Source organism: Bos javanicus, chromosome 12 (assembly GCF_032452875.1).
Source record: "Bos javanicus breed banteng chromosome 12, ARS-OSU_banteng_1.0, whole genome shotgun sequence".
Classification (NCBI taxonomy): Eukaryota; Metazoa; Chordata; class Mammalia; order Artiodactyla; family Bovidae; genus Bos; species Bos javanicus.
Window position 1 is genome coordinate 32,602,137 of NC_083879.1, and position 26,680 is coordinate 32,628,816.

The following is a 26,680-nucleotide window of genomic DNA, read 5'->3' on the forward strand; positions in this document are numbered from 1 at the left end:
GACGCTTACTCCTTGGAAGGAAAGTTATGACCAACCTAGATAGCATATTCAAAAGCAGAGACATTACTTTGCCAACAAAGGTCCATCTGGTCAAGGCTATGGTTTTTCCAGTGGTCATGTATGGATGTGAGAGTTGGACTGTGAAGAAAACTGAGTGCGGAAGAACTGATGCTTTTGAACTGTGGTGTTGGAGAAGACTCTTGAGAGTCCCTTGGACTGCAAGGAGGTCCAACCAGTCTATTCTAAAGGAGATCAGTCCTGGGTTTTCATTGGAAGGACTGATGCTGAAGCTGAAACTCCAATACTTTGGCCACCTCATGCAAAGAGTTGACTCGTTGGAAAAGACTGATGCTGGGAGGGATTGGGGGCAGGAGGAAAAGGGGACAACAGAGGATGAGATGGCTGAATGGCATCACCGACATGATGGACATGAGTTTGAATGAACTCCGGGAGTTGGCGATGGACAGGGAGGCCTGGCATGCTGCGATTCATGGGGTCGCAAGGAGTTGATCACAACTGAGCTGAACTTAACTGAAATAGAAGAGAGGGAAGAAAGCTCCACCCATCAACAGAAAATTGGATTAAAGATTTACTGAGCATGGCCCCACCCATCAGAACAAGACCCAGTCTCTCCCTCAGTCAGTCTCTCCCTTCAGGAAGCTTCCATAAGCCTCTTATCTTTCTCCATCATAGGGCAGACAGACTGAAAACCACAACCACAGAAAACTAACCCATCTGATCACATGGACCACAGCTTGTCTAACTCAATGAATCTATGAGCCATGCTGTGTGGGGCCACCCAAGATGGACAGGTCATGGTGGAGAGTTTTGACAAAATGTGGTCCACTGGAGAAGGGAATGACAAACCACTTCAGTATTCTTGCCTTGAGAACTCCATGAACAGTATGAAAAGGCAGAAAGATAGGACAATGAAAGATGAACTCCCCAGGTTGGTAGGTGCCCAATATGCTATTGTAGAACAGTGCAGAAATATCCCTAGAAAGAATGAAGAGACGGAGCCAAAAGCTGCTTTTATTGCACTTTAGATCTTGGGAATAACCTGTGGGTAAGGAATTCTTTTCCTTCAGCAGTCTGGAGATGTCATTAGGTAGCTGCTGGCATCTGCTAAGCCCACTGTCAGTCAAAGTATCCTTGTTTTTAGGTACCTGTCTTTCTGGTGATGCTGGGCTGCTGAGATTCTGTGGTTTCCCTGCTGTGTCTGTGTGAGGACATATTTGTATCTATTCTGCATAAGACTGGGTGTGTCCCTTCAATCTATATGCTCATCTTTTGTTTTCCCTTTTATTACTGTGACTATATCCTACATTCAAAAGAGTGCGTGGACTGTACAGGTACAAAATAGTGAAATAAACACCTGGAGCCACCAACCAACTTAGGAGACAGAGCTTTATCAGAATATCAGAAGTCCCCGTGTGCTTTCCCTGACCACACCCCTCTGCATCCTCTAAGAGGTATTTGTACACCTGACTTTTACATCAACAATTCCCTCGTTTTTCTTGAAGGATATACCACAATCGTATGAGTTTCTACACAACACGTTGTTTAATTTTGCCTATTAGTCTGGGACTTCCCTGGTGGTTCAGTGGCTCAGACTGTGCTCCCAATGCTGGGGGGTCTGGGTTCGATTCCTGGTCAGGGAGCTAGAACCCACAAGCCACAGCTAAGAGTTTGAATGTCAAAACAAAGATCAAAGTTCCTGCATGCCATGACTCAGCCAAATAAATAAATAAAACTAAATTTTTTTAAAATTTCAACTATTACTCTACTCTATATTACTATAGTATAGTAATATACTATATATAGTATACTATATATTCTCCATGCTTCTGTGACTCTTTTCATTCAGCATAATGCTTTTGAGATACATTCTTGTTAATACATGCAGCTGTAGTTCACTTAAACTACTGTATGGTATTCCATTATATAAATATACCAGGAAATAAATATTTATGGCACAAATAGGTATATGAATAAGTAAATTTATTATTACACACAGCCCCATTCTGATGACTAAATTTTGCTCTCCCTCAATTTTTGAAGGAGGCAAAGATTTCCTAAACAAGACACAAAAACTTTGGTAATAATAGAAAAAAATGACTTCAGTTGGAAAATATTAAAATGAAGACTCCTATTCATCGAAGAGACATTATTAGCAGATTAAAAATAGAACCTACACATTGGAAGAAGCATTTGCAATACATGCTCAACAAAGGACTCACATTGTGAATAGGAAAAAAAACCCTTCAAATCGATAAGGAAAAGAATATTTCATAGAAATAATGAACAAAAGACTTGAACAGAAACTCAACAAAAGAGGATATCCAATAAATATCTGAAAAGTTCTCGACTTCATTAGTCACCAGGGAAATGCAAACTATAATTTTAATGTGATATCATTATACACCTACCAAAACAGCTAAAGGGGAAAACACTGGATACTGCAAGGATACAGAGCAACTTAAACTCCCACCTACTTCTGGTTGGTATGTGAATTTGCAAAACAAGTTTTGGAAAACTGAACATAAATTGAATGAAAGCTTAACATATGCTTTCTCCACAATTCAACAATTCTACTGCTAGGTAGAGATAGGTAGAGACCCACCAAAAATGTATATAATGATTACATTCAACACCATCTCAATCAAAGCACCAGAAGGTTATTTTGTAGATATCAGCAAATCAATTCTAAAGTTTATATGGAGAGGCAAAAGACTTAGAAGAACCAACGTGAGGTTTAAGGAGAACAACAGAATTGGAGGACCGACACCACCTAGCTTAAGGCTTATTATAAAGCTACAGTAATCAAATAGTGTGCGCTTGGTGAAAAGATAGACAAATAGATCGATAGAACAAAACGGAGAGCCCATAAAGAGACCCACACAAATATAGTCACCTGACCTTTGGAAAGGGAGCGAAGGCAATTCAATTGCGAAAAGACAGTCTTTTGAACCAACGCTGATCAGCGGGACATCCACAGGTAACACAAACAAACGAAGAATCTAAACCCAGACCTTACACCCTTCACAAAACTGCCTCACAGTGGATCGTATACCTAAATGTAAAATGCAAAACTATAAAACTCCTAGAAGATAGCATAGGAGAAAATCTAGATGACCTTGGGTTTGGCAATGACTTATAGATTCAACACCAAAGGCATAATCCATGGAAGAAAGAAGGGTGAGTTGAAGTTCATTAAAATTTTAAAAATAATTTAAACTTTTTGTTTCCTATTAGGGTCCAGCCAGTTAACATTACTGTGATAGTTTCAGATGAACAGTGAAGGGACTCAGCCATATATATCCATGTATCCATTCTCCCTTCAGATCCCCTCCCATCAGGCTGCCACATAACACTGATCAGAGTTCCCTGTGCTATATAGCAGGTCTTTGGTGGTTATTCATTTTACATATAGCAGTGTGTACATGTCGGTCCCAAACTCCCTAACTATCTCTTTCCCCTATCCTTCTCTCCTGGCAACTATAAAACTTCATTAAAATTTAAAACTTCTGCTCTGAAAGACACTGTCATGAGAATGAGAACATAAGCCATAAACTTGGAGGAAAATTTTGCAAAACACATATCTAATAAAGAACTGATAGCTACAGTATGCAAAGAACTCTTAAAACTAAGAAAACAAAAATGAATTTCAGTTGTGCAAAAGGGAATTGCCTGGCAGTCCAGTGATTAGGACTCAGTGCTGTCACTGCTGGGAGTTTGGGTTCCATCCTGATTGAGAAATTGTCCCACAAGCCACTCAGTGTAGCCAGAAAAAAAAGAAAAAAAAATTGAGTGAAAGATCTGAAAGGACACCTCATCAAAGAAGACATATTAATACAAATGGCAAATAAATATATGAAAATATGATCAACATCATAGTCATTACGGACTTGCAAATTAAAACAACAATAAGATATCACTGCACACTATTAGAATGCCTAAAATCCCAGCTACTGATCACCCCAAATGCTGGTAAGGATGTGAAGCAACAGGAACTGTCACTCACTGCTGATGAAAATGCAAATGGCACAGCCAGGGACTTCCCTGGTGGCCTGGTGGTTAAGAATCTGCCTTCCAGTGAGGGGGGTACAGGCTGGATCCCAGGTCGGAAACTAATAGTCCATGTGCCATGGGTTTGGCAAAAAAAAAAAACAAAACTGCTCAAGTCCATGAGCCTGTAAAATTCATTTGTTTAAATCATCTACAATGATTTATCCTTCTCTCAAGACTGACTTGGAAAATTTCCTTAAATTAGTGTTATTCTCACTGTTTTTGTTGTTGTTTTAATCACTTCAGTCGTGTCTGATTCCTTTGTGACCCCATGGACTGTAGCCTGCCAGACTCTTTTGTCCATGGGATTTCTCAAGCAAGCATGCTGATTGCTTTTTTGTATTATAAAGTCATTTTATCTCAGTTATAATTTTATTTTCATTTTAATGCTATGACTTTGCTGCAATGATCTGAAAAAGTTAATTTCAAGAAGGATTATTTTCTCATTTTTATAATCATGTTCTTATATCCTGTAGAAAAATATTGTCTGAAATGTGAAGAAGTCTTTTCTGATTGGAAAATTTAAGAAAATCTTTTTTCTATAAAATGTTACATGCTTGAGCCCAAATCTTTCAGGACCCACTTTATTCTCTGTGAGTAGCAAACCAAGAAACATTGCATTTTCTATCTTGACGCTGTATCTACACAATTTGCAACTGATTAAAATGAATAAGCACTCGTGTGTGTGTGTGTGTGTGTGTGTTAGTTGCTCAGTCATATCCAACTCTTAGGGACCCAATGGACTGTAGCCCACCAGGCTCCTCTGTCCATGGGATTCTCTAGGGAATAGCATATACTTTGGGGAGCTTTTTGCCAGAATTAGTAAATTGCATTCTGTTAAAATGGCAACCCACTCCAGTGTTCTTGCCTGGAGAATCCCAGGGACAGGGGAGCCTGGTGGGCTGCCGTCTATGGGGTCGCACAAAGTCGGACACGACTCAAGTGACTTAGCAGCAGCAGCAGCGGCATCCTCATATAAGGGGCTTCCCTGGTGACTCAGACAGTAAAGAATCTTCCTGCAATGCAGGAGACCTGGTTCGATCCCTGGGTTGGGAAGATCCCTTGGAGGAGGGCATGGCAATCCACTCCACTCTTCTTACCTGGAGAATGCCCATGGACAGAGGAGCCTGGCAGGCTGCAGTCCACGGGGTTGCAAAGAGTCAGACATGACTGAACAACTAAGCGCACACATCCTTATATAAACCTTCAAAAAGATACCATAGAAACAAGCTTTTTGTGAGTGATAAATGGGAAAAGGCAGAACTTTCTGCCCAGTCCATGTTTAAGATGAACAATGAATGATAAAAAATGATAATGTGGAGTGATAAAAAGGGAAATCATTTTGTTGAGGAAGATTTTGGGTGGAGCGACAGATCTGACAGCTAGGACAATTGCTATGTGATTTTGCAATTTAGTTCTCATTCATTTCTAAATTTCTTTTCCTCTGTCTATCTCTCTCTGCAGGATAGTTAAAAGTGTTTCAATAGCAAGAAAGAGTCTTTTAAGTAATTCAAGCAGAATGACACCTGTGTCTCTTTGCGATTCATCCCACAATCATCTGTGTCTGTCTTTGTTGTCTCTGGAAAAACAAACACCATTCAGGAACTAAGCCCAGATTTGGAGCACTCCAAGGATAAGCATCAACATGCCTGAAGTTACCAGAGAAAGAAAACACAGAGAGGGGGGCCTCACGCTGGCCAGCAGCATATAGATTTGAGGTTTAAATCTACTGCTCACTTCCCTGGCATTTCCCCAAGCTGGCCCTTTGAATAACTGCTAAATAAGTCCAGATAATTGTCAGGTAACATGTTACTCCATACCTGATGGCCACTGTTAGCTAACTTTATATTTAAGCAGACATATGGTAGCTCAGCTGGTAAAGAATCCACCTGCAATGCAGGAGACCCTGGGTTAGGAAGATCCCTGGAGAAGAGTAGGCTACTCACTCCAGTATTCATGGGCTTCCCTGGTGGCTCAGATGTTAATCTGACTGCAATGTGGGAGACCTGGGTTTGAACCCTGGGTTGAGAAGATCCCCTGGAGGAGGAAATGGCAACCCACTCCAGCATGCTTGCCTGGAAAATCTCCATGGACAGAGGAGCCTGGCAGGCTACAGTCCATGGGGTCCCAAAGAGTCGGATACGACTGAGTGACTAAGCCCAGCACAACACATAATAGTTTTTAAAACAAAGTGTTTTCTTCACACAGGGAAAAAAAAAAAAGATATTGAACCTTAATTATCTGGGCTCTGTCAGTCCCCAGGGTCTAGGAAGCAGAGAGGGGAGGGGCAGAGAAAACACCCTCAACCCTCGTGTCCAACACGTGGCTGGAGTTTCAGAGGTTCCCCCACCCTTGGCTCCAACACCGACAGCTGTCAGTGGGGAGTTAGGAGGTTTCACCACCTAACAGGCTGACAGACCGCATACATCATGGGTCTGTCTGCTCAGATCCAGTGTCTCCTTGGATGAATCCCTGCTCTCTTCCCCTGTCACAGCCTCACCCACTGCTCTGCCCTCCAGTGCTGTGCCGTCATTCAGAGCAATTAACAGGGCATCTGACGCACCGGGAAGATCACGGGGAGCGTTGTCAGACAGAAGCCCCGTCAACTGCCAGCAGCTCTGCTCTGCTGGGAGGGTTGTGATTCATGAGGGAGGGCACCCAGCCTGGCTAAAGGAACTGGGAGTTGGTGTGTTTGTTCCACTTCACACTGCACAGAAAACAGGGGCCGTGCCCTGCTGCCCCAGCCCCCAGCCCCCGCCTGGCACACAGGCAGGCCTTCCCTCCCCCAGAGGAGGAGGCCCAGGGCGCTGCCACTGCACTCCTGTTACTACCCCAGTCATCCTTCGCTCCATTCCGCTTCTCCCTCCAATATGAGGGTAGAAAAGTGGTGTCTGCCTGCAGCCCTGGGAGCTTTTGTTGGAAGGGGCCAGGGGGTGGAAAGTGTTCCTTCTAGTGCCTGTCCAGTCCAGCAGTCCCCACACTCCTCCCCATCAGTCACAGATTCCTTCTGAAATTCCTCCAGGCTGGAGCAAGACCCAGCAGTGTTGTCCCCCAAGCAGGGTCACTGAGAAACTACAGAGCTTCTTGAAAAGGCCAAACCCACGCTCCTAAGAAGAGTTGTGCCTCCCTGGTACTTTCCTGGTGGTCCAATGATAAAGACTTCGTGCTTCCACTGCAGGGGACGTGAGTTCGATCACCAGTCAGGAAACTAAGATCCTACAAGCTGCATGGTGCAGCCAAAAAAAACAAATGAGGTAGAGAGACCTAGTTGCTAGCCAACTGTTGTTCAGTCGCTCAGTCATGTCTGACTCTTTGTGATGCTGTGGACTGCAGCCTGCCAGCCTTCCCTGTCCTTCACCAAGTCCTGGAGTTTGCTCAAACTCATGGCCATTGAATTGGTGATGCCATCCAACCATCTCATCCATGGCCGCCCCATTCTCCTCCTGCCCTCAATCTTTCCCAGCATCAGGGTCTTTTCCAATGAGTTGGCTCTTCGCATCAGGTGGCCAAAGTATTAGATCTTCAGCCTCAGCATCAGTCCTTCGGATGAATATTCAGGGTTGATTTCCTTTAGGATTGACTGGTTTGATCTCCACGCAGTCCAAGGGACTCTAAAGAGTCTTGCCCCTTCTATTTTTCCTTAGTGACAGAACTACAGTATCACTAGGGGTGCAAAGACACCCAGAGAAAAGTCTACATTTCCCAGCTTCTCTTGAAGCTGTGTGTGACTAAGGAGATACAAATGCAATTATTGTGTAGGACTCTGGGAAGATTCATAAATGAAAGTTAGGTCAAGTGGGATCCTCCTTCCTGCTGCCTGGAACTTAGATAGCTGGTGCTCCACACCCATCCTGGACCATGAGGAAGACCCTGAGGGTGAGAGGTACACGCTAGCTAGAAGGGCAGAAAGATGACTGTTTCTTCAATCTCAGATTAGCAATAGAACTACCACTCCAGCCCGAGTTATTCTACACTGGACTTTTTTTGTTTTAATTCTTTGGCTTCGTTTTTGAACAGTGTTAGGTTTACAGAGAGAAGGAAATGGCAACCCACTCCAGTGTTCTTGCCTGGAAAATCCCAGGGACGGGGGAGACTGGTGGGCTGCCGTCTCTGGGGTCACACAGAGTTGGACACGACTGAAGTGACATAGCAGCAGCAGCAGGTTTACAGAAAAAAATTGAGCAGAAAATTCAGAGAATTCCTCCTACCCACGGTTTTCTTGCTTAAATCAGAATTTTGCTTGAAAGTGGTACATCTGTTACCCTCAGTGAAGTAATATTGATACGTTATTATAAACTAAAGTCCATAGTTTACATCAGGTTCACTTTTTATGTTGTACATACTGTAGGTTTTGACAAATGAAAATGACAGGGATCCACCATCCCAGTATCATATAGAATAGTTTCACAGTCCTGAAAACCCCCTATGCTCCATCTGCTCATCCCTCCCTCCCTTGGAATTCCAGACAACCACTGATCTTTTTACTGTTTCCATAGTTTTGCCTTTTCCAGAATATGCTTAGATAATACGTAGCCTTTTCAGACTGGCCTCTTTCACTTAGCAGTATGTGCATAAGTCTCCTCCATGCCTTTTTGTGGCTTGAAAGCTCACTTCTCTTTATTGCTGAATTAGTATTCCGTAGCCTAGATGATGGCACCCCACTCCACTACTCTTGCCTGGAGAATCCCATGGATGGAGGAGCCTGATAGGCTGCAGTCCATGGGGTCGCTAAGAGTCGGACACGACTGAGCGACTTCACTTTCACTTTTCACTTTCATGCATTGGAGAAGGAAATGGCAACCCACTCCAGTGTTCTTGCCTGGAGAATCCCGGGGACGGGGGAGCCTGGTGGGCTGCCGTCTATGGGGTCACACAGGGTTGGACACGACTGAAGCGACTTAGCAGCAGCAGCAGCAGCCTGGATGAACCACAGTTTATCCATTCATCTCATAAAAGAAGCCAGATTGCTTCTAAGGGACTTTTTAAATATGAGAAGAAACTTCCTGTTTATTGAAGCCACTGTCATCTTGGAGTTTCTATTGTAGCCAAAAGTAGTAGTCCTAACTGACATGCTTCCATTTTAAGAAAGACTCAACCAAGTTCCAGCTAAACCTGTGCAGCCCCTCCCAGCCAGGCCGTCCCCCTGTGCACAGTGTCTCTAGGCCCCAACTCTGCCTGGGGGAGGAGGGAGGAAACGGCTAATCTTAGAATCCCAGTTCAGCAGAAACTTGTGGGGAGGGAGGTTTGTGCGGAGGGGACTTCAAAGGAATCCCGTGATGAAACAACAAGTCCTGCTTACCCTCCTGGGGCAAAAGTGAAGTGTGAGTCACTCAGTTGCGTCTGACTCTTTGTGACCCCATGGACTGTAGCCCGCCAGGCTCCTCTGTCCATGGGCTTCTCCAGGCAAGACTACTGGAGTGGGTTGCCACACTCTCCTCCAGGGGATTTTCCCGACTCAGGCAGGCAGATTCTTTACCATCTGAGCCACCAAAAACTTCACTAAATCATAACCAGGACAAAAAAAGATGACTTGCTTTCTCCAAACCTGGATTCCTCACCTCAGGGAAGAAGTCAAGTGAAAAGGAGCCCTGAAATGTATTTTCCTAACTGGTCGAGAACTAATCTAGCCAGTGTCTGCCCCTCACCTACCACATGCCTTGCACAGTTGTGGGTTGGGTGGGCACGTTTCTTCTGCTGTAATCCTCACCTGTGCAAGGCACTGAATAGTGTTTTCCTGGAGTACCTGCTCGCCCTCTGACAGGTCACTTGCCAGGTAGGCAGGTCTTCCTGTTTCTTCTCCTTCTTGGCTCCAGCCCAGTTGTGTCTAATGGTTCCTGTCGTTCAGGGAGGAGTCCTTGGTTTCTTACCTGGCCGAGGGATGACCTCTCTGACTTCTAGGTGCTGATGCTTCTCATTTCTTCTCCAGCTCATAACCCCCAACCCTTCAGACCCTGGGCACCTCTCCAGCTCTGACTGGTACCATCTCCCCTCGAGTGTTTACTCCTGGCCTCGCTTCCACTGGCTTACCTGGCCCCACCTCCTGTCCTCGTCTCACCTGTCACACCTGACCGCACCGATTCAGGCCACACTCTGGATCTCAACCTCTGTTTAATCTCAGAGGTTGGCTTGTTGAGTCCAGCATGAACTGGGGCCACTTTCCTCTCCAACCAGCTTCCATGCTGGCCGCCCAACCCTCCTGAACCTCAGACCATTGTCCTATATCATCCTGGAACCAACAGTGTGTCTATACAAGGCAAGGAAGAGCAACAGGTAAAATATTTGGGAAAATAACACTGGCACGTCTCTGCAAGACTTTTCCCAGCAAGGAGGGAAAAGGGTGCCAAATGAGAGCAGGCACTCTTGGAAGGGATTCACCATCATTTATCAATGTCCTATTCTATTTGATTAAGCTCTACACGACAGCCAAGGGATAAAACACAGTAGAGCATAAATGATAGATATGAAGAGAAACAGGAATTATTTAAGAGTTAATCTCAACAACAATAAAAATGCAAATTTCCTGGGCGCCTATTTTGTGCCAGATGCCTGTGCATTTACACGTCACTTCCCTTACCCCTCACACAAATTGCGTGAACTGAGGGTGGAGAGGCTGGGTTCTTTGATCAAGTTATAAAGTGGTGGAGTGGGAATTCCAGCCCAGATTTATCTAATCCGAATGTGAGCTAGTTGCTGAGTGACTGAAACCAGCAAGAGGCCCACGGAACACAGGGACTTTCCTGGCTCAGTCTCACTCTGATCGACTCTGTGCTCCAAGTATCCAGAGACTGTCTACAGAGGAGACAACTGGGATGCTTGTTAAGGAAAGGAAAAGAAAGATAGCTAAGTCATGTCCGACTCTTGTGATCCCATCAACTGTAGCCTGCCAGGCTCCTCTGTCCATGGGATTCTCCAAAAGCACATCAAATGGCGCTTCCCTGGGAGCACAGTGGATAAGAATCTGCCTGCCAATGCAAAAGACACGGGTTTGATCCCTGGTCCAGGAGGGTCCCACATGCAACTAAGCCTGTGTCACAACTCCTGAGCCTGTGCTCTGGAATCCGTGCTCCTCAGCAATAGGAGCCACTGCAGTGAGAAGCTAGTGCACCCCAACTAGAGAAAGACCACATGCAGCAGCAGACCCAGCGCAGCCAAAAACTAAAATTAATACTTTTTTAAGTTAAAAAAAAGAGCACATCTAATGAATGAGAATGTCTGGTGTTGCGGGTCCATGGATCCAAGTTGAGAATTTCTGGAACCTGCCAGTAATGAAAATTTCAAATTGCTATTTCTACAGACCCCAGTGAAAATGTAGACAGCTGTCCTCCTGATTCAGAGTGGTCAAACCATCCAGATGATGTTCAGGACGTGATGGCACAGGGCCCCCCAACTTTCAGGGTCCCTCTGCTCCTAACTATTGCCTGCCCACCCATTCTGGCTTCCATGATTGAAAAAGGACAAATGTTTCCCACCCCTTGTGATTCCGTCCTGAAGGCTTCATTTCCACTGACTTCTCTGACTGTGCCATCTCTCCCCTTGCCTTCTCAGTGGGATTTTATGTGATATGTGCTTTCTCCTTTGTGAGGGGCACCCCAGTCAGCCCCCATTGGTCATTCATGCAGACTGAGAGGAGCTAGCTACAAAGGACTTGTACATAATTGCAGACTGAGGGCTGAGGAGTCACCTCTAATCCTGTTTATCCTAGAACAAAACAGAGGTGGGGGGAGGGCTTTCCAAGATACTAAAAAGACACAGACCAGACGCCCTCTCCGCCTCGACCCTCTCTCATGTCAGCCTGCAGAGGATCAGCTCCTCAGCTTCCAGGGTGAGGACTGTTCATATCCCTGCCATCTGCAGTGGGAGGTGGCAGCACACGCATGCACATGTGCACACATATGCATGCACACACATGTGCACGTGTGTGCACACACTTTGGGGATCCTGCTTCTGTGCTATGCTGATGCCTTGGGGTCCATCAGCTGCTTCTGCTGCCCCTCCACATGGTTCTCAACTCCACTGCAACCCACACCCTCCGCTGGACATTACAGCGAGGAAGAGGTCTCAGCACTGGTTATAACCCATTGTTAGCTATGTTTTTGGTACATTGTGGGTGCTATTCCTTTCCTTCATGTGACATGTTTGCTGATATCTCCCCAGTCACTTTCAGCACTATTGAAATTCCTCTTTTGGGAAACTAAATAGCCAGAATTAAATTACTTGAGATGCTCCTGTTACAGGCATTGATCTGGGACTATAGAAGATGTTTTGCCCACGGGTCCCTGGTTTCACCATAGTCCTTGTCAGTTTGCACCAGAACAGTGACGCCCTGACTCAAACCAGCTGGGAACTTGAACACCACATCACATTTCATGCACTTTACTGAATCCTAATGTGGACCCGCTAAACACCCCTTGGCAATACAACAGGAAGATGTCTACTGGGTCAGAGTCCTCAAAGGACTGAGCCAGAAGGCATGGCTATTTCTTGGGTGAATTCAGCTTGTTCAAAAGGCTGTTTGAACACTGCCAACACTTGAATATTTTGGAATTAACTGAGTAAAAAAGAAGAACCCAATTCTGTAACTATACACAAATACTACTCTGGGGTTTACCATAAGATCTTTGGTTTCAGTGGTAAAGGATCCACCTGCCAATGCAGGAGACATAGGTTTGATCCCTAATCCAGGAAGATCCCACATGCCGTGGGGTAACTAAGCCCGCGTGCCCAACCACTGAGCCGGGAGCTGCAACTGCTGAAGCCCGTGCGCCCTGGAGCTCGTGCTTCACAGCAAGAGAAGCCACTGCGGTGAGCAGCCCACTCACTGCGGCTAGAGAAAGCCCGTGGGCAGCGACAAAGACCCAGCACAACCAAAACTAAATAAATAAAGTTATTTTTTTTAAAGACTTTTGGTTTGAACTCAAAGTCAGATTCTGGACTCGATAGGTAAGTTTTTCGTGCTAAGCCACGTGACACTGGGATGTCCCCGGTGCTCCAGTGGCTAACACCGTGTGCTCCCAGCGCAGGGGCCCAGTGTCAGTCCCTGGTCAGGGGACCAGAACTCGCCTGCTGCAGCTAAGACCTGACCCAGCCACACAAACAAAGACACCTGAATAAACGACTCCACATTGTCGAATGAGTCCATCCTCCAGAAGAGAAAAGACTCAAATCAACCTTGGTCTGAGGAAAACATTCGAAACAGCTTGTGAAGTAGCACAAGTGGTGAGCTACCTTTGGGTGTGTGGGTGAAACGGGGTGGATAGGGACAGAACGAAGTGAAGATTTCCAGATTTCCACTTTACGCCTTTTTATAGTTTTACATTTTTCTGAACTACATAATACACCTGTTTCAAAAAAATAAAACTGGAAAATTCTGCTCCACCAGGTATATTTGACTCTGGCCATCTACACAGATGCAGTGATAGTGGTAAAGAATCCACTTGCCAATGCAGGAGACATAAGAGACACGGGTTCAATCTGGTTGGGAAGATCCCCGGGAGGAGGAACTGGCAACCCATTCCAGTGTTCTTTCCTGGAGAATCCCGTGGACAGAGGAGCCTGGCAGATTACAGCCCATAGGGTCGCAAAGAGTCAGACATGCCTGAAGCAATTTAGCATGCAGATGCATGATACACCGCTATCATTACATTATATCACCCAATAACCAGCTTAACGCCAATGACTGAACATCGGACGGCACAAAACTCTTAATGTTTGCACGAGGTGGTGTGTAGAGTGGAGAGCGCGTGGGAGCAGTCGTTAAAACAAGGCTCTGATTCCCGTGCTGCCACACTCTAGTTATGTGGTCAAAGCTGGTAGTCTTTCTGAGCCTCGGTTTCCTCCGAAAAGTGGAAATAATAGCTTCACTGCCTAATTTACAGGCTCCCTCGATGGCTGAATGAGGCAGCAGCCATGAAAAATGTGTGCAGGCTCCAGAAAGCTACACCAAAGCAAAGGTCAGTTACTAACAGAAATTCCTTTGCTTCTAAGGAGCTGCCACGTGGGCAGCGGGTCAATGACACGGGAGCCCAGCTCCGTCAGTCTTGAGGCTCCTGCTCCCCTCCTCTCCTGTCCCGCGGTCAGCAAGGAGGGATGAAACAAGACCACGGATGGCACAGAACGTTCAACGAGCTGTGGGGGTAGGGGAGTGGTGGGAGGTGGAGTGGCCCCAGTGACATGGACCCTGCAAGGTAGGGCCTCATGGGATCCGAGCAGGTCAGTTTGGCCTCTGCCACAAGCATGTAACACTGGGATTGTCAACCCTCTTCCGGAAGAACTTAAACAAACAACCTCTACCCTTAATGCTTGCATTTAAAGGAATATTTACAAACATCAGACTTCTGGTTCCCGGACAAACTCAGCATCAGCAAGATCACATTCTTGTCAGGGTCAAGTGGCCTCGTGCACTCATCTCTATGTCCAGCCTCCCAGCACAAACAGAATAAGAACACATAAAATTCAAATTAATTGAATCCGACCCTTGGCAAGCATCCACTCTCCTGTGACCTGGATAGTCCCTTAGCCTACTTGTGCTGTAATTTCTGTGACTCTAATCAGCGTTACTAAGAGTAATAGAGGCAATGAGCAGTTCGGGGTTTTCCCCTTCATTTACTTAACTCACTTCAGAGTAACAACCAAGCACCTACTATGTGCTTGGGGCCCAGGGAAGAGGCATGAAGGGGTCAGAGGAGGCTCCATGGAGGAAGGAGAATGTGCATCTGCTCTTGCAGGCAGGTTAGGAGCTTGACGGGCAGGAGTTCCATGTGGAAGGAGTACACGAATGTGGGCCTGGAGACAGAAGAGACAAACCGTGTTTAGGGTCGATGAATACACGAGGTCTGGTAGGAACCAAGAGAAGATTGTGTCGGGAAACGCATACTGCCACTCTAGATGGGCAGGTAAGACTCGACCATGACTGACAAGGGAGGACCCCACTGCCTCCAACAGGCTTGAAGTCGACCTGCAGAGATCAAGCAGGGAGGCGCAGCGGCCTTCCTTCCAGAGGAGAGGGTGGAAAGACGAGGGGGAAGAACAATGCTGATGGGCTGCTCCGACCGTCTGCACAAGTTTTCCCCCACTTGGAGTCTTCCATGGCTCCGGATCCTGACCATCCTTCCAGTGGGCGTTCGGATGTGCGTGTCAGTGTGAGGGAAGTGACGTGAATGCCTGTTTTCGAGCATCTAAATCTGTCAGCAGTTGAATGACTTCACTTGGAATCCCTTCATGGAATGAGTATTGATATTACTCACACAGATACTCCTTTCAAATACCCGGATGGCTGGGAGAAGAGAGAAGCTGACTCTGGGGCCAGTAATGGGCCTCTGAGACCTGAGCGTCTGTTACAGGCTCCTCCTCCTAAAATGCAATCACAGGTGAGCATGCTGGCTTCTTAAAGTGCACTGGGGAATGGGGACAATGAAGAGGGGGACCGAGGAAGGGGTGCTCCCGGACTGCACCCCATGGGGTGTCGTGAAGACTCATGAGTTAAACTGTCCTCGGTCCTAATCGTCTGATACAGCCGGTCATTCAAGCAACCCCAAAATCGTTGGTCAGGTGCCTCCTTCTTGCTTGTTCGTGGCACTCGGGGTTTTCAGCGCACCCGAGAAAGAGAAAAGGGAATCTTGTAAAATGTTCATTTTTTTTAACCTTCTGAAGCATGAAATTAAAAAAAAAAAAAAAGTGGTCTGCTTTGTGCCAAAGGAACCACGCCTTCAGAAAGATTCAATGATGCTGTTCAGGTGGTCATGTTGAGAGTCTGAAATGCAAATGAAGTATGTTATTTTCTATAAGTGACTTTGCCAATAAAGGTTGGGCTTTGGACAAAAGAACCTAAAAATATTAGAGCTGGGTTAAAGGAGACGGGCAAGACATGACAGCTGAATAACATGATGCGACTGGATCTCCTGCCACAGGGAAAAGACGCCGTAAAGAACATGACTGGACGCTAACTGCATCCTTGTCAGTATCGCAGTGAGAGGCCTCTGCCCTGTCGGTTCACACGCCTCCTCGGGAGCTTCCTGGGTGAAATCGGAAGAAAGAGACAGACACCTCAGACTGGTAGGCAGCAGGTTTAATAAGCAAGGGAACTCACGTGGCATCTGGAGCGGCTGCAAGACAACAAGATCTCCGCCCCACCCTCGAGAATCTTGAAAGTTTACCCAGAGGCCTCAGCTGGGTGCAGTCAGATGCACAGTCCAGATGGTCTGGACACATCACTGTCTCAAGGCTAAGTTCCCTGCAACTTCTGGGAGCAGGGAGGACAAGCAAAGGGCACATTCCAAGGACAGGGGGCAGGGTGAAGGACCTCCAGTTGCCCGGGGCCAGCTGTCAGGTCAAAGCAGAAGTCAAATCTTCCTGGGGACCTTCTCCAGAACTGCACCCTCCTGATCGGCTCTCACAAGCTCATGTGCCCTCTCTCCCACAGTGTGCCCTGCATGGTCAGCGAGGGTCCCACTAACCATAGGTGGCTCCTCTGGAGGCAAGCTGGCAGCTTTGAAGGCAGACGTCACCGCAACCATGCAGGCACGTGCAAGAGAAAGTATGGATTAAGACAGTCATTGCTGGAACTTCCCTAGCAGTCCAATGGCTAACACACCATACTCCCAATGCAGGGGACCTGGGTTCAATCCCTGGTCTAGGAACTAGATCCCACACGCTGCAACTAGATCCTACATGCCGCAAGTAAGACCCGGCACAGCCAAACAAATAAATAAATATGGCCTTGGCCATCGTCACATTTACCTTTAGGGTGGGAAACAACCCTCTGCACCACTCAGTCACCATTCAGTGGGTGCAGTGGCTTTTGCCACCTTGGTGTCAGAACCCCTACCAACGTTTGGAGTGAGCCTTCACCTCAAAGTTCTGGGTGGGAGGCAGGGACCACCTGCCAAAGCAGATGCTGAAAATGCCAGATATTTTCTTGGCCTCTGTCTAACTGTGCAGCCCCCACGGTTGTTCTCTAGCTCACCCAGTGATTCTGTGGCTTACTTAAAAGCCTTTTAATAAACCCCTGCCACCTTTGTTTTTTTCAATCAGCCAGAGCCTTTTCTATTGTTTGTAAATGAAAACCTTGACAGGTGTACCATGCAATAGTCAAGGTCAAATGCTTCATCAGGAGAATGGTAGCAGCTTCCAGGGGTGCCTGCAGGGGGATGATTGGCTTGGAAAGAAGTACAGTACAGTGGTTTTCATATCAGAAAGACTTGGACTTGACTCTCAACTGTGCCACTCTACCTGCTGAGAGGCTTATGAGAAAGTTAATGAACCTCTCTGAGCCTCATTTTCCTCATTTGTCAAATGGGGATGAAAACAATGAGTTACTCTAATAGAATCATTGGGAGGATTAAATGAGTGAGTGCACCTAAATTACTATATGTGATTGGCTAAATTATTCATGTGTCAACTTGACCAGGCCATGGGGTATCCAAATATTTGCTCCAACGTTATACTGGGCGTGTCTGGGAGGGTGTTCCTACATGAGATTAACATGTGATTCAGGAAAGCAGATTGCCCTCCCTGGTGTGGGTGGGCCTCATCCAATTAGTCAAGGCCTAAATAGACTAGAAAGGCTGACCCTTCCTTAAGTAAGAGGGAACTCCTTCCAGCCTGACTGCCTGGAGCTGGGACATTCATCTTTTCCTGCCTCTGAACTCAGACTGAAACACTTGCTCTTGGATCTTGAGACTGGCTGCTTCAGACTGGAAACACACCGTCAGCACTGCTGGGGTCCCAACTCGCTGATGGCAGAACTTCTCAGTCTCCGTGATTACATGAGTCAGTTCCTTGTAATAATAGTCATAAGAGGGACTTCCCTGGTGGTCCAGTGGCTAAGACGCCATGCTCCCGGTACGAGGGGGCCTGGGCTGGATCCCTGGTCAGGGAACTAGATCTCACATGCTGCAACTCAGAGCTTGCATGCCACAGGTAAAGATCCTGTGCCATAACTAAGACCCAAATAAATAAATATTTAAAGTAATGATAATAAATACAAATACATCTTTATCTTGGTTCTGTTTTTCTGGAGAACTCTAATACCCTAATACATGGAACACAGTGCATATTCAGTCGTTATGGTAGGTAATTGTTGTTTATTATCTTATTATCATGCTACAAAGATATAACCAGCACACAGATCACCAATGGCCTCTCAAACATTGGGGCAGAAGCCTCATATTTTCTCCATCTGGAGAAATTCATTGGCCTTTCTTTTTAAACCTTTTTCTTTTCCCTCTCTCTTGCCCCCGACCCCAGCAAGTACACTCACCCTGAGCTGGGGCGGGGAGGCACTCTTAGCCCCCACTGTGCTCTGTGAAGCTCTGCTCCAGCAGTAAACCACTCTGCAGTGACCTGCTCACTGCCACAGCCTCTGGAAGCTGACCTGCAGCTCGCCCCCTCCTCCCCTGCAAGGTGCTAACCTCCCGCCTCCTGGAGAAAAGAAAGCACATGAATCACCAGGGCTGCTGTGGAGGTATCTCCTCCAGGTGCCCATCAGAGAAGAGTCTGGGGAGAACACACAGCCCTGGGGCCTGCACATGTTGGCCATGCCCATCACCCCAGCTCCCACCCACGGCCCGAACCCCCACCCCCACCCCCATAGCCTTCAAAGGCAGGAGCTCTCAGGGAAGGGCAGCCCAGCCACCTGGATGCAGCACCAGCCTCACCTGCCTCACCAGCCACAGCACCAGGCCAGTCCAGGCCCCTTGCTCGTGTGACACCCCTGCCTTCCCCCCTACAAGTCTGACTTCCCTGGTTAAACAGGAAGCCTGGGGTGGAGTCCAGGAGTCCGGACTGGGATCTTATTCAGAGCTTTCAAACAGGAGACAGCCTCAGGACTTCAGGGTGCTCGTGAAAACGCAGATTCCTCCTCCAGGGCTCAAATACTAGCAACAGGGTCCCAGGGATTCCCTCAGAGGTGATGGCAGGCCCTACGGAAGGCCAGGGAAGCAGCCTCCGAAATTCTTTCTTCTTCCTGGAGCCAGGCTTCCTGGTTCCTGGCTTAAATGAACTGAGGCCACTGTGTGACTTCTCTGAGCCTCAGTTTCCTCATCTGAAAGATGGGAATGATCGTAACGGTACCCAGAGGATTGTGGAGAAAATTAAGGTGCTAGCATATGGTAAAAGATCAAGAATTGTTAGGTATTATTATTGATTGAATAACTGCCCCTCAGCAAACCTTCTTTTTCCCAGATGTGAAGTGGGAAAAATCACATCATTCAAAGCAACTACTTATACCTTGTAGAGTGTTCAAGTATGCCCTTTCCTAAAACAACTTCAAAATATTAGTAGTGACAGGGAACTTCACTGGTGGTCCCCTGGTTAAGAATCCATCTTGCAAACCTCAACATGAATCAGCCATAGGTATACATATATCCCCTCCTTTTTGAAGGTTTGACAGAAAGCAACAAAATTCTGTAAAGCAATTATCCTTCAATTGAAAAATTGAATTAATTAAAATTTAAAAAGAAAAAGAATCCATCTTGCAATGCAGAAGATGCAGGTTCAATCTCCAGTCTGGAAACTAAGATTCCACCTGCCACAGAGCAACCAAGCCTGCACAACACTTGAGCCTGAGGACCACAGCTCGAGAGAGTCCAAGCACTGCTGCCATGGAAGATCAGGCAGGATGCAACAAAGGTCCTGCATGCCACATGGTCAAATAAATAAATAAAATAAATGTTTTTTAAAAATTAAAACAACAACAACACAACAACAACCACAACTGAGTACCTCGTGTGTGTCAGACTCTGACAACAATTCTGCTTGACGGGTAGTGTTAGCTTCATTTTAAGATAAGGAAACTCTTCTTTTTTTCACTTTGCCCAAGTTCACAGGGGATTGACGACAAGGCAGGGTGTGAAGTTGGTCTCACTCAGGAGCCCACCTGTGCGGCCTCCTTAAGCAGCTTGGTAACTGTTCTTTGGCAGGAGCTCCTGAATCTTCCCAACTTTTCCGGAGTTAAAAATCCATGTGAGTGTTCCCAGGCAAAGTAATCTCTGCTGTTTTTACCACCGTTCTTCTAATGTAAATAGAGAGTGCTGGTAAGAAATGGTAGCAAGTGTTTTTACAACTTTACGCATTAATCTTCATGGAACATGAAATGATGCTCATAGAAGATGAAAGTGTTAGTCACTCAGTCGTGTGCGACTCTTTGTGACCCCATGGACTTTAGCCCACCAGGCTGCTCTGTCCACTGAATTCTCTAGGCAAGAAAACTGGAGCCAGTTGAATTTTTGAATGAACTTTTTGCCCAACCCAATATATAGGGTAGATAAACAACAAGGTCCTACTGTATATTCAGTATCTTGTGATAATGGGACTTCCCTGGTGGCCCAGTGGGTAAGACTTGGTCTTTCAGTGCCGGGGCCTCAGGTTCGATCCCTAATCAGGGATCAAAGATCCCACATGCCTCACCCTCTGGACCAAAACAGCAAACTACAAAAAAACAGAAGCAATATTGTAACAAAGTCAATAAAAGACTTTAAAAATGGTCCACATCAAAAGAAATCTTAAAAAAAAATAAATCCTGTGATAAACCATAGTGGAAAAGAACATGAAAAAGAATGTATGTATGTGTGTAACAGAATAACTTTGTTGTACAGCAAAAATCAACACAACACTTCCCTAGTGGCTCAGATAGTAAAGAATCTGCCTGCAACGCAGGAGCCCTGGGTTCAGTTCCTTGCTCAGGAAGATGCCCTGGAGGAGGGTATGGCGACCCACTCCAGTTTTCTTGCCTGGAGAATCCCATGGACGGAAGAGGCTGGCAGGCTACAGTCCATAGGATTGCACAGAGTCAGACACAACCGAAGAGCCTTAGCACACAATGTAAATCCACTATACTTCAATTAAAAAAAGTAAAACTTTTTTTTAAAGGGATGATACCTATTTTGTCCAAGTAGACCTGCTCTGGAAGGAAATGGCAACCCACTCCAGTGTTCTTGCCTGGAGAATCCCGGGGACGGGAGAGCCTGGTGGGCTGCCGTCTATGGGGTCGCACAGAGTTGGACACGACTGAAGTGACTTAGCAGCAGACCTGCTCTGGAGAACATTTTCTTTCCAATTCACCAGGAGAAGAGCCACGTCTGACAGTTTGATGGAGGGTGCCCAAAATATCTTTTGGGGGGGCGGTGCTGTTATGCACGGGAGACCCTCATAGGTGCTGTGGGGCTGAATTCAATGATGATGACCCGTCCAGTCCTGAGAAAGCTGATTTTCTACTGGGGTGGAGGCACCTGATTTTCTACTGGGGTGGAGGCATCTCATTCAAACAGGAGATGACTACGTTTCATTTGGGACCGGCAAATTTCTACTCTGCTGAAATGTCTGCTCTCACAACCCAGTCATCACTTTCATCCGTTCACTCACCTTGAGCCCTGGCTAACTTAATGGTGTTTGAAAATCATTGGGGATTTTCCCCCTAGATCACATCTTTCAAAGTAGCTTGAGACAAATTTCAGCCAAGTCTTTCCAAGTCTCCTTTTGGAGACAGATCGAATGGTAAGGATAAACTATTAACCACACAAAGTATCTTCACATTGTAAATTTTAATTGGTAACTTTGCATCATGAGCAGTTAAAATTACAACACATACAAGGGAAAAAAGCTACTCAAGCCCCACATTTTTGACTAAACAGTCATCTGGTCTCTCCTACTTGCTCTTTTGTTCAGTGCCGCCTTCCATGGCTATTTACTTTAATCCATTTTCTTGAAAAGGATATTAATAAACTCCAGAACTTCTGTGGTGCTCTTCATCTCAATACGAGCAAAACAAATTTATTTTCTTCTGTTCTAATTGATTTATCTTCCCATCTTTCAAGTTTGCTTTTTTCGTAGGTCGCATGTCAATTACAGAATGTTTGCAGGATGTACCACTTAGCCATTTGGACCCTGTCCAGTCCTCCAGAACCTCACTGATAGGCATGTTAATTAAATCATTCTGCAGTTTAAGGGCAGAATTAAAGTCGAAGCCTGACCAGAAGGAGGATGATTAGTGGATAGAGAAAGAGCCAGGAATTTCAAGACAGAGTGATGATGGGAGGGGTGAAGAAGGACCAAGGATGCTTAGTTCCTCCTCCCTCGTGAGGATGGAGGTGGCCCCCCCAGACTGATGATGACACTTTGGAGGTAAGGCAAACCTTACGAATGTGCATAGACTGTCCTGTCCTCAGCCACCCAAGTTTTCAACATTCTGCCAAACGTTTCAGGAGTTCTACCATCGTCAGCAATATTTCCTGCCACCGCTAATAAAGAACCTTCAACTACTCTGAACCTCCTGCCCTCATTCTGCAGAAGTGACAAGTTGTTTCATCATCATCTGCCTTGATTGTCCTGGGCACCAGAAATAATGTCGTCACTCATTCATTCATCAAATATTTACTGCAACCCCACGCCCCCCGCCAGCCTATATGAAAGCACTGGGCTAGCAGCACTGGAGTGCAAAGTCATAAAACGCCGTGACTGCCCTCAAGCAGGTTGGGTTATAACACAAATGCTACAGGAAGACTCCAAGAGAGCGCCCTGGGAGTTGAATATAGCATGGGACTTGAAAGACCTTTTAGGTGGAGAATAGGACAAAACATTCAAGGCAGTAATTTGTGCCAAGGCAGGGAGGCATGAAAGAACCTGGTGAAGAGTGAGAAAGGCAGAGTGTTCTGTTGGAATGAATTGTCAGCTCTGTGTGTGTGTGTGTGTGTGTGTGTGTGTGTGTGTGTGTAGTGGGGGCAAGGGTTTTGGGAGGAGGGAGTAATGAATCTTGAGAGGTGGTAAATAATCCTGATTCTATGCCTCATTAATATTTTATCCAGTAGATAGGGGAAAACTAGCTGTTTTTTCAATCACAGAAATAAGATGATCAGGTTTGCTTTTAGTAAGTTTGGGTGCAAAGAAAGAAACCATTCTGCCAAGAAACCAGAGTCTTGTCCACATGCTTGCCTGCCAATCCAGGCAAGAGCTGCAAAGGCCTAGATTAAGACAAAGGGATGCTTTAGAGAAAAATAGGAGAACAGACAGACCAAGTGCCCCACTGGTGAGGGTAAGGGAGACAGAGAGGGGTGGAGAATTTTCAAGCAACTCCAGGGAGGGTGCACTTGCTGACAATAGCAATACTCAAAGGGAGATTGCTTCTCTAATATGAAGGAGAGGATAAACTTCCATTTGAATCAATAAATGATAATGTTATTCATGTTATAATTTTTTAGCATCTATGTGCAAGGAACTTCTCCCCTAGAAAACTACCTGGTGTCAATTTCATGCCTGGGGAAAGTGCCCTAATTAAAGATGCATGTGGGAGCGCAGGCTCAGTCAAGTTCAACTCTTTTCGAACCCATGGACTGCAGCCCTCCAGGCCCCTCTGTCCATGTGATTCTCTACGCAAGAATACTGGAGTGGGATGCCATTTCCTTCTCCAGGGAATCTTCCTGATCCAGGAATTGAACTCGAGTCTTTTGCATCTCCTGCATTGGCAGGCAGGTTCTTTCCCAGATGAGCCATCCTGCAGCTATCCAAATCCCATTCCTCCTCCACAGACTCTTGTTTCTCCCACAAATTCCTTCTAAACCAACCCCTCACTGCGGAAGCCACCAATCAGAGTTCAGACCCAGGGCAAGCTCAGAGCAGTTCTGGGCTCTGGTGCAAGTATGATTTCTATAAAAAGACATTTAAAAACAAGGAGCAAGGTTACCATTTGCCTTTAATGGAAAAGTGGCTAGCCGTTAGTTTTTTAAAAACCTTTTATTTAAAAAAAAAACAACAATCTTTATACAACTTCTAGACAATCACCGTTTGAATTTTCAGAAATACATATACACTTGAAAACCAACAGTCTGTATAAAAATAAACTCTGAGTGTCTGATTAAAAAGGGGGACCCACCCCCCGCAGTCTTCTCAGTAGCACGAATGCATGGGTTAAAAGGAGATGAGTCAAGCAGCCGTGGTGCTGTGTCTACCCCAGGGCGGGGGCAGAGGGGGCCTTGGCCTTGGAGGACAGAGCCTGCTTGAAGCGCCTCTTGAGATCCTGCATGTTGGGAGAGCGCGGCCGCGGGACGACGGACGCTCTCCTCCTCTCTGACCCCAGGTTGTGTAGCTTGCTTACTTCTCTGCACAGATGCCGGAACGCATCACACACATCTTCGTAGTTCTCGCTGGTGGAAACTTCCAGGAATAGGCTGCCCAGCTCGTTGGCCAGCTGGACGCCCTCTCGGGTCTGCACCTGCCGGGCATGCAGCAGGTCCCCCTTGTTGCCCACGATGACGATGGGGGCTCTGGAGTCAGGGTGGACCTTTCGGATGTGCTGGTGCAGGGGGCGGATGGCCAGGTAGCTGTCGTAGTCCGTGATGGAATAGACCAACAGGAAGCCCTCTGCCCACTGCACGCACTTGGACAAGGGGTCACCCACCTGCATGAGGCTGTCCTGGACCTGAAAAGAGTGAAAAGAGCCCGGATCTAGGAAGGCCTCGGTGGGAAGGCACCAAGAGAATATCAAAGCCACCCTTGGAAAAAAACGTTAGAAAGAGAAATCACTAAATATAGTTTTCAGATGCTACCCGGCTTCTGCAGGAGGCTTTTAACATGGAAAGACCCGATTCTCAGGCAGGGTCCCGGCCTGGGTTATTTCTGAGCTGTTACCCATGCATCACTTTTAAGCTTGGCAGGTTGTCTGTGATGAGCCCTGGAGGACTGACTGAAGAAGGACTTCAGTGAGAACTTTCAACTCAGGATGGCGCAATTTTTAGGGAACTAACTTCGAACAAACAAACCTTTGAGCATAAGCCAAGATAAATATCTATTCCCAAACCCATAAAAATATTTTTAGCATGTCCTTCTTGAGAATGTTACAGAAACAAATTCCTTCTTTCAGATCTTCCCTCCCTAGAACAGAGAGCAATTAGTAACTTGTTAATCAAGTTACATTCCTGACAGCTTGCCCAGGGGTTATCTGAATGCAGGTACTGCAGAAACAGCTAGAAACGGGAGCGCTTCGGGGGTCTTCCTGGAGAGAAGACCCTCTCCGGAGTCCCACCCCATAGTTTTGTTCAGGCTCCAAGGCTGAGCTCTTACAGAATTCCTGGGATCCCTGTAACCAGTGATGCCCGGGCTGCTGCTGCAGAGAGAAGGTAAGCCTGACTCCCAGTTTCCGAGGTGGCTGACAGGAGGGGGCGGCCTCTAACGACCTCCTCTCCCCGTCCCCTCCTCCTATCGTGGCCGGTTTCTAACACTCCAACGACTGGGCCCTACCTGGGACGGCCCACCCCCTCCATCTCCTGCCATGGCAGGCGGATTCTTTACCACTAGCGCCACCTGGGAAGGCCCCTGCATCTCAGTGCATAACCTGGCTCCGGCGTCCGAAAGCGCGTGGGCCGCCGGCTCCCTTCAGTCCTTACCTGGATGCCCCCGGGGGTGTCCTGGATCTGCAGGGAGACCTGGTCTCCCTCCACGTACACAAGCCGCGAGTACAACTTGCCTGGAGGATTAAGGAGACTTGGGTTTTAAATTCTCATACTCTCATCAGAAAAAAAAAAAAAGAAACAAATATCCGAGCACGCAGCCCCAACAGCGCGAGAGGAATCTAACCTGTATTCGGCTCATAATCGCCGATGAATCTCTTGGTCAGGAAGCGCACGATCATCGCTGAAAAGAAAAGAGGAAAATTCAGCTGCAGGACTAGGACGAGACTGCCAAAGCCGACCGGCTCAGGAAAGAGGGCGTGACCGGCCGCGGAGCCGCTGGTACCGCGCGCATCCTCAAGGCTCCGCAGAGCCCAGGGCGCGGCCGTGGCCTCCGCAAGTTTTGAGGCGGGTGCGGCCGTGGGTGTGCTACGGCCGCACCTGGCACCACACAGGTGCCCACTGGCTAGGGCCCGGGCATGGATGCTCCGGGGGAAGCCGCGGGAAGCCAGGTGAGCGGGGCAGGCGGCAGGCCAGCAAGCGCGCGGACACGAGTGGGTCTCCCCTGCCCTCCCCCGCTCCGCGTAGAGCCCGCCTTGTCCCCGGAGCACTCACCGCTCTTGCCCACGCGGCCGGCGCCCAGCACGGCCAGTTTGATGTCCTTGGGCAAGAGGTAGTCGGAGGAGGACTCGGGGATGGGGGCGAGGAGAAAGTGCCCGGACATGGTGGGCGGCCGCACGGAGCGCACTCCGGAGCGCGGGGACACTGGTGCGCGGGGACCGCGGCGGCCGGCGCGGCTGGCCAGGCCCGCGGCTTTTAAAGGGCTGGGCGCGCTGGGGGCGCTGCGGCCGCCTCCTCTTCCCGCCCCTTCCCGCAGCGGCGGGCAGGGGGCGGAGCCGGAGGGCCCGGGCGACCGTCACCACCGCGTCGCTGCCTGACGCTCCACGCCAGCCCCCGGGCCCTGGAGACCCCGCCTCCACTGCGCCAGCATTGCCCGGGCGGCCCCTGCATCCCTCAGAGGCGAGCCCTGGGTCACTAGACCAGTGGGTGAATCTGAGATCAGAGTTACGAGCTGGGGGACGAAAGGAAGAGGAAAAAGGCGATCGGCCAGATGTTTCCGCATCAATGGGAAGGATAAACTCCTGTCCAATGTTGCCATTTGTATCGTTGAAAGATGCTGAGGGGCGGCATTATTAAGGAGAAGTGCCCTGACTGTTAGTGGAAGGGAGGCGCGGTCA

The 26,680-nt window shown here is 47.4% G+C and overlaps 1 protein-coding gene and 1 long non-coding RNA gene across 4 annotated transcripts in view; both read right to left on the reverse strand.

The window, feature by feature from the left end:
• The window catches only part of LOC133258384 (uncharacterized), a 45,909-nt gene extending 27,125 nt beyond the window's left edge, over window positions 1–18,784 (reverse strand). The window contains exons 1-3 of one of the 3 annotated variants that reach the window (XR_009739998.1): window positions 18,723–18,784; window positions 18,326–18,486; window positions 14,647–14,850 (exon numbers count right to left, since the gene is read on the reverse strand). This is a non-coding gene — a long non-coding RNA (uncharacterized LOC133258384). Of the gene's footprint in view, window positions 1–14,646; window positions 18,487–18,722 lie in introns of those variants that run through there. The other 2 variants (XR_009740000.1, XR_009739999.1) reach the window with 2 other exon arrangements.
• A 4,987-nt stretch (window positions 18,785–23,771) lies between these two features.
• RASL11A (RAS like family 11 member A) lies at window positions 23,772–26,267 on the reverse strand. The gene is made up of 4 exons (XM_061434905.1): window positions 26,058–26,267; window positions 25,630–25,686; window positions 25,440–25,519; window positions 23,772–24,475 (listed from the first exon to the last, which is right to left on the reverse strand). The coding sequence occupies exons 1-4, from the start codon at window positions 26,164–26,166 to the stop codon at window positions 24,002–24,004; spliced, it is 720 nt and encodes a 239-aa protein (XP_061290889.1). The 5' UTR covers window positions 26,167–26,267; the 3' UTR covers window positions 23,772–24,001.
• Between the last annotated feature and the right edge of the window lie 413 nt (window positions 26,268–26,680).